The sequence below is a fragment of the Egretta garzetta genome, unplaced genomic scaffold, assembly GCF_000687185.1.
Source record: "Egretta garzetta isolate BGI_Z169 unplaced genomic scaffold, ASM68718v1 scaffold11, whole genome shotgun sequence".
NCBI lineage: Eukaryota > Metazoa > Chordata > Aves > Pelecaniformes > Ardeidae > Egretta > Egretta garzetta.
In genome coordinates this window covers 803,495-811,695 of record NW_009258621.1, presented here as the reverse complement: position 1 = coordinate 811,695, position 8,201 = coordinate 803,495, and the positions used below count along the sequence as shown (strand labels likewise).

The following is an 8,201-nucleotide window of genomic DNA, read 5'->3' as shown; positions in this document are numbered from 1 at the left end:
TTCAGCAGTGGGAATGAATTTTCTTGCTAGGATTTGAATTGTTGCTCTAAATGAGGGGGTTTTGTCTCTGTAAAGCAAGCTCAGGTTTGGGGTTTTTTTTCCTTTGTTTTTAACTTGCTGCGTTTTGCTGCTTTGTAACTACTGCTAATAACCGCTGTTTATTTTTCTTTGAATCCCTTTTCTGCATCACGTGCATATCACGTCCAGGTGTTGTGGCCCAAAAATGCCAGGGTTGCTGGCATGTGCTTATTTTATTTTTAGAACAAAGAACAGTGAAGGATTTGCTTTGTGGAGAAACTTTCTACAAGGAATTACATGGACTTTGCAAACTGAGACCCTGAAAAATAATGATTAGAATACACTATTAAAATAAATGAGTCTTTTTCATGCACCCACCTGTTCCCTCCTTCCCCTGATGCCTGTAAGTTGTTTGCTCAGTCACTGTTATGGTTAATTGCCTTATCATTAAACGTGAGTGTTCTCTTTGCAAAATGAACCATTGTGGGGTTATACAAGTACAAAAGACCTTCCTTGCCTAACCTCAGCGCACACGTTTGCACGGTGCTGCACTTGGCTTTCCCTTGTTTCTCAAAACACAGCAGTAGCTCATTCCTCAGCCTGTTAGTTCCTTTGCATATTCTCCGGGGAGCCTCCATTGCTTATGTACAGCAAGGATGCTCATACTCTTACCGGTAACTCAGATTGTTTACTGCGTGGTGGAGGACACAGGAGGAGAAATTCAGTGTTTTGTACTACAAAGTAGGTGGTTGGGTCATGTTTTAAAACAAAAAAAAAAAAAAAGCAGGGGGGGAGGTAAGCAAGAGACAGCAGTATGATCCCACAAATGATTTAAGAGACTTTTTTTTTTTTTTTAAGCCTTCAGGTATAAATCCTCATTGAGAATAGTGCAGCAGTGGATGAGAGGAGAATTAAATGGGGCTTTTTCATTCGTGAGGTCTCCGATTCTCTTTTGTTGGTGTTTGAGAGAGATCTGGGAACAGGAGAGCTTTTAATTCTTTCTTGTTTGTTGCATGTTAAAAATCAGCCATTTCTAGCCCACAGGGAGAATGAGAAGCAAAGGGTTGACTGTAAGAGCAAAGGGGTCTGTTACAGCAATGACTAAGGACTGGACAATTATCTGATAAAGTCTGAACTGTATAAAATCTGTTCATTACAAAGCCTCTATTTAATTATCCATTTTAAAATACAGGTAGAGAAATGGGTAGTATCTGAGGGTCTCTGAGAATACCCTTGTGGGGGTGGAATATTTGTTTTGGTCTGAAATTTCTGTAACATCCTAGTTTAAAAAGGCATTGCAATTGCAGCTGTTGTTTTATGTGTGGCTACTTTATTTCAGTGTGAGGATGGGGAAATAATTAAATATAAATAGGAAGACATTCATAGTTATTGCAGGGGTGTTTTGTAAAGTGGAAATAAAGTAATGCTCAGAGCTACCTGCAGGCCTTTTCACATTCTGCATCTGTAAAGGTTCCCTAAACCTAATTCTAGTTAATGCTAATGACTTAAAAGTGCAAAACATGATAGGAGCAGGATGAAGTCTCATATTTAGCCAGAGATTAAATGATACACATGGGCATTAGAAAGTCGCTCTGGCCTAAGAAGCCAGCTCATATACAGAGAGATGGGCTAAATAAGCCAAGAAGCCTTTCCCCTAAGGTCAGCTGTAAGTGAACTGAGTTCTGGGAGATACTATTTCTGCTTCTGTTAAAAGTACTCTTTTCCCTTCTTTTAAAGACAACTTATGTTTAAGGAACTACCATGTCCAAGTAGAGAAATTGTGTTTTCTCTCTTCCCTCAGTAAAGGACCACTTCAGTCCAGTAACTTAACAATTCAGAAAATCACACTGGAACTTTCAGGGTGCAAGACAGGAGCGATAAACTATGTAGAAAAGCAGTGTCATGTGCTCTGGTCATCCTCTTTGAGCAGGCTGAAAACTGGAGGCTGATTCTCACTTTGGCTCAACTCATATAGGTCTGGAGTAATGCTGTTAATTCCTTTGGAATTACATAAGTAATTGAAATACAGATTAATCCACTAATTAATAACTCTGCAGGCATTAGGTATTAACATGGTTATTGTATAAAGTTACACATGCATGGCACAAATGATGGCATCAGAGAGAGATACTTTAATAAGAACCTTGGAAGCTTGCATTCAGAAAGAATGCATTATCCAATACAAGTTGAATATATCTATAGCAGCTTAACTAGGCTTGCAAACCATCCTTTCAAGGAACTTCTTGAATTATTAGACATACTATTTCAGTTGTCTGCATATGTCCATGTAATTCAGCACTTCACTATCGCGTTGCGTGTGCTTCCAGTCTCTGCACTAAACTGCAGAATATTATTTTGCAAATTTTGCTGACTTGCTGCCCAGATAATTCAGCTCTGGTAAGGTTGGGGTTTAAATGTATTTTGGGGCCTTCCTTCATAACATCCGAGGTAGAACCAGCAGTCAATAAGTAAACATGTCGTTGTGTGTGTCTGCATTGCAGAATCTTCGGCCTCAGGAAAGTCGGACCGTATTCAGTGGCTCTGTCAGTATCCCATCGATCACAAAATCCCGTACAGAACCAGGACGATCGATGAGCGCAAGCAGCGGGTTAGCAGCACGTAAGCAAACAGAACTGTGTTGCTTTGGGGTCTATGTACAAGTATTTTAGGGAAACGGCTACCTGGATTTGCTTCTCTCCATACTGCCACTAGACAGGATTTTCAGAAGTGATGGATGATTTTATTCCCATAAAGGGCAAGCACAGTGTTTTAATCTTGCTTTCCAAGGGAGCACATGAATAAGCAGCTAGCACTTTTGAGAGTCCCACATTTGTAATTTGTCAAATTTTTAAAACTGATGTTAGAATTAAAATTACATTTTTACCCATAGGACTACTTTGCTGCTGCTTAAGTGTTTTAGATCGGTGGCAAGTTGTTCACAACTTTGTTGCTCAACTCTGTAGAGCTCTTGATGCCTCTCTTGCTGCTAGTGCAAAGAGAAAGCAATAGAAAACTGCCCGCTGGTATGGAAGAGTTGCATTGGAAACACCTCTTAGTGCTGACATGCTGCCTTTGTGTGCCAGTCAGCACAGTCTGTGCTGAGACCAAGCAAGAGACTAAGTAATGGACTATGTGAAAATAGAGGCAAGACTGCTGTCCCAGCTTTTCTAGGGCTTTTTTCCCTTCCTGTGGCACATGCCGCGTTTGTTGCATGTTGCCAACTGCTTGCAGAAAGCGTGTGTGTCTGCTGTAGTCTGCACCTGCTGTTACAACCCTCCTGCTCCCTGGGAAAGAGGCCGCTGGAACTAGGCTGCCACCACAGCAGTTTCTACGACTGCTGTCTTTGTCGGGAGCATAGTGACTGTGTCTGTGCTGGGTAAAGTGTGCTAATGCTGACATGCCGAGGGAGGGACCAGAGAATCCCTAGGAAGAAATGCTGCTGGCAGCAGGCAAGATAAAAGCCCGGACAGCCTGCATGCCATGAGCTGAGCATCTTGAGACATACTGGAGGAAAGCAGAACTAACCAGAGAAACAGCTAGCAAATTTATAGTACCTTGAGCGGGTGTCTGTAACACAGTTTAATTCCTCCACCCATTTTAGGATCTTCTGCGCAAAACGGCAGTGCTTTGCGGAGGGAATTCTCAGGAGGTAGCTACGGAGCAAAGCGTCAGCCCATGGCATCGCCCTCAGATGGTTCCTTATCCTCTGGTGGCCTGGACCAAGGCAGCGATGCACCAACAAGGGACTATGAGCGAGAGGTGAGTGACAGGAGAAAGAGGATAAAATTTAAGTGTGTTGATAAAGATGAGGAAGTTCAATTCTGTCATGGGTTTGGCTACAAGTTTGGGAGTTGTTGACAATGAAGACTTGGATTTCCTGTATTTCCAGCTATCCTGACAAAAAACTTTGGTCAGACTATGTCAACTCTGGTCCTGGTATTTAACATGCAGAAAACACTCTCTGCCCTCCTTACCTTGGAGAGTAACTTACGTGGGTAGTGAGGCTCCCAAAAATGCTGACCCAGTAGAGTAAGAGCTTGATAGTGACCTATCGCAGCTTGAAGTGGTGATACTCATTCTACCCTTTATTTGCAAAGACTCTTAAGCTATCATCTTAGCAACCATTTCAGAGGGGACATTTTGTACTTAGAGTGCCTGAAGTTAACAAGGTCATTTAAGAATTACCATATAATAATTTCATTTAGAGCAGAAACTGGATTTAGTAATTCATGTTCTGTGCAGAACAAGACTATCATTATGACAGGACTGCAAACCTGCCCGGTGCTAAACTCAGTCCCTCCAACCGACAATGTTTTATATGGGAGGGTTCAATCCAAAGTTGGCCAGCAAAACTCCCCCAGCCCATTTTCTTACCAATGAGTGAGAAAATTAGTGATTGCACAGGCTTTTCATGGTACCCAAATTCAAGCTCAGACATAGTTGCATTCTACTGTACTCTAGAAGATCCAACTGAAGTAACTTGATAGGATGCTTTGAATTAATGTCCTGGGAGTGATGTAGAAGAGGTAGCTGCCATGAAGCCCATACCACAAAGATTTCTCAGTTTAGTGCAAGAGCACCTCAGATCATAATCTGTGAAAAGGCAGGAGCCATTGTAGCTTCACAAGCAACCTGAAGTTGCACACTGCTGACCAAGAGGTCCTCAGCAACGTGCAGACTGCAAGAATTCCACAGGTGTTGTGTCCTTACGTCAGCTGAAAGCAGAGTGATCTGACTGCTTACTCTAAGTCTGCCCAAACCAGGAAATTCTGAGCAAGAAAGAATTCCTCAGTGTTTTTGGACACAAGCAAAATACGTGGAAGCCTTTGAATCCAGTCACCTGTTGCTCAGACACCCTCAGTCCCTCTCAAACTTGCTATCCTGTTACTTACCAGTGTTGTTCTGTGTCTTTGGGCTGCAGGACTCTGACTCTCCAAGACACTCTACTGCATCAAACAGCTCCAACCTCAGCAGCCCTCCCAGCCCGGTTTCTCCTCACAAGACCAAGAGCCTCTCCCTGGAGAGCTCTGACCACGTGAGCTGGGACTCATGAACTGCTTCAGCATTTGGATTTGACATCACAGCAGCTTGCTGCCCCCATGGCTGTCCCCTTCACTCGTTCCAGTTCTCACCTTCATCATCCTAACCCTCCCCATTCCCTGTCTGAAAGTGATCTGGGAGTGGGGTACAGAGGAAGGTAAAAGCTGGTCGTCTTCAGCACCGTTCGGCACTGCCTCACCCTCCCTTCCCCAGATCTGACAGCAGCAAACGAGCAAAGCTAGGGTGTTGGTAAATATCAGATGCTGTAGATTTGTTATTAGTATTGGTTTCATTTTTGTGGTTACAGCTGCTTCATTTTTAAAGACATATTTATCCCACCCCCCCTTCCACTTCCCAAAAAGTAGCTTAAGTAGACCAGACCAGTATCAACAAAAGAAAATTCAGAGGGATTTTGTTTTCATACAATAGCTCATTGTACTGTACAAAAGTAGCACAGACCCCTTCCCCTGCATGGGGAATGATCAGTATGTCAGAGGCACATAAAAGCTTTCAGCCACCACGTTTGAATGTCAATCTGATTGTCGCCAGCAAATCCTTATTGATTAAAATGATGCATATTTTACTACAGTACAGAGTTTAAATAAATACGCAGATGTTAGAGTAAAATACGTATGTATATATTCAAAGAAAAAAAAAAGCATTGTGTATGCAGCAGAAGATGGATGCTTATTTAAGAAAGCCTTTAATTTAAGATTTGTGTTGTCCCTGTTTTCATGCTCGGTAATATACAGACTTGGAGGCCTGGCCTAAAACCTTTTGCAGGACAGATATTCCTTTTGCGTAGCACTCGCTGCACTGGCAGGAGAGGTCCCTGCAGTGCTTTCACAACACTTCTTTACTTCTGGCGGTAGCATAACTGAAGCTATAATTCCTACTTTCATGTTAATCCCCATCCTTTGCAAAAATGATAACAATTGGAAAGCAACCCCCTGCCCTGACAACCAAGGGCACCAGTCAGCCAGGTGCCTGCCCTGGTTTCTTGTGTGCTGGCTGTGCAGCTGAGGAACCTTACGGCATGCTACAGTACAGGTCAGGTCCTTCAGGCAGCAAGGGAGTTCAATGCAGCATGAAAACTGCTTCCCTGGGTCAGCCTTTGAGCAGGTTTAACTCTGAAGGGAGCGGTTCTTCCACATCTCCTTGACCATCCCTAACCAGAAAACTGTTACTGTTGTTACCAAATACTAGTTGCTAATACACATCAGCCAAATGAGTGCCCTTAGCCCGAAGCTAGCCATGGCTGGCTATGCTGTCACTGTAGCAACGAAGAACCTTGAAGACTGACCTCACACTGTTCACACTGTGGTAGTCGAAGATGCCTAGTCACCCACAACTGCCGTGCTGGCAAGGTTGGTTTTCCTCTCCCTCCCCACCGTGCTGTGGGTTTGTGCAATTTGCAGTTGTTTCTATGTGCTTACCTGCTGTTTGGTTCCAATAGCAGGTCAGGTTAGAGGGCAGAAAGCATTGCGGTGGAAGACAGAGCCCACTGAAGTTGCAAAAATAAATAAAAAGCTGAAGCTGGTCATGCAGTCAACAGAATAAAGTGAGAGACTGATTACAAATGCATGGTAAGAGGAAGATGTCTCTTCTCTTTAGTTAGCAAGGCAGATGTGTTTTTCATTTGGGAGTGTGTTCAAATGACCCTCTCTTCTCAGTAGTATTGTTGCTGGCTTTATACTATGACCATACTCAAACACGTAAGGGCTTTTTGTATTCAGAATTCTGGGGTTTGTGGGTTTTGGAAACTTCTTATGGCTCTTATTAAACCATTCCATATTTTTGCAGTCAGCAGTATATAGTGTTTCACCCACAGAGATGTTTGGAGTTTTCCAGTTTCTGTCTTCCCTAATAGAAGTTATAGGTAAGTGCAAACCATGTAATTTCCAGGTGTGACCTAAATGTGAATAGGGAATGAGACACAGATCATTTAATGCATTTAATCATGCTGGGTCTCCTAGGTAAGATTTCTTTCACTCTGAATCAAGAGGCTTGTCCAAGTTTAAGCTCATTCAATGTTATTTTAGGACAGGAATTCAAGATATTTTTTTTTAGAAGCCATCATATCAAAAGCCTGTCTCTCCCGCTTGGGTTTTTCAGAGTAGCAAGCCGGTTGTGTTATTTTTTTTCACTTCAAAGCTACTACTTTTGCAAGCCTGGCATTTCATACTAAAATCTTTAGCAAACAGCTAAGCACATGAAATTAATTCCTCCCAGAATAGTTTTCAGTCTTTCTGAGGGACAGATAGGCAGGGCGTTATTGGCATTATTAAAATTCCACATCAGCTTCTTTTTAAAGGCTGCATATTGCTTCAAGTATAGCCACTGCTTTTTTCCCACAAATCCCTCCTTCTGGTGAAGCATGTCCACACACTTTTCAAAGCCTTTGCAGACTAGTTTTGTATTTACTGTATGTTGTATTTAAACATTAATCTTATTTTGATGTTGAGAGAAGGCATTTAAACAGCAGTCATTTAAGGTAGAGCAGCCTGCATGACAGTCCCCCAAGAAAGGGTCATAGGATCTTTTTTGTGGATTTTTTTTTTTTTTTTTGCAGTTGAGCTAATGCTCTATCTGAAAATGGAATCCAAAGAGCCACAACACAGCAAACAATTAAATCGAGTAAACCCCTATGTTTGCTCAGTTACGGTGCCTGCAATCTATCAATGTCAAACCTTGACATTTTCAGGCAGAGCATACCGCAGCTGTGTTACAAAACTAAAGTCCAGAGGATGAGAGCTCCACAGACCTACACTGTTTGTACACCACACTTTCTAAGCCTTGGCAGTCTCCTTTAGGATTACTATATTTAATCATTAGTTTGGTACTGTGCATTTTTATATGCATCTGTTCAAAAGAGAAGCAGCAACTGTTCTCTCAGTTGAAAAGCAAATGACCACATCACTTATTGGAAAAGAGAAAAATTTGTCCTAGGGCTTGAATAGTTTTACGTATTTGGGGACCATTTGATTATACACTCAATTTTAAACCACACTTACCTTTTTTTTTTTTGTATGAACACTGAAAACATATGCATACTGTAGCTGAGCTTTTAAAATACTCATTGGGCTAGGAAAGGTAACTTGGTCATTTGAACTGTAAGACTCTTGACTGGTATCTCGAAGACA

The 8,201-nt window shown here is 42.1% G+C and overlaps 1 protein-coding gene across 4 annotated transcripts in view; it reads left to right on the top strand.

Moving 5' to 3' along the window:
* CDC42BPA (CDC42 binding protein kinase alpha) overlaps window positions 1-5,362 on the top strand; it is a 185,415-nt gene extending 180,053 nt beyond the window's left edge. For all 4 annotated transcript variants that reach the window (XM_035903628.1, XM_035903629.1, XM_009648187.2 and 1 more), the window contains 3 exons: window positions 2,520-2,637; window positions 3,620-3,777; window positions 4,940-5,362. In XM_035903628.1, coding sequence (XP_035759521.1) covers window positions 2,520-2,637; window positions 3,620-3,777; window positions 4,940-5,071 — 408 coding nt within the window. In that variant the 3' untranslated portion in view covers window positions 5,072-5,362. The remainder of the gene's footprint in view (window positions 1-2,519; window positions 2,638-3,619; window positions 3,778-4,939) is intronic.
* The last annotated feature ends 2,839 nt before the right edge of the window (window positions 5,363-8,201 follow it).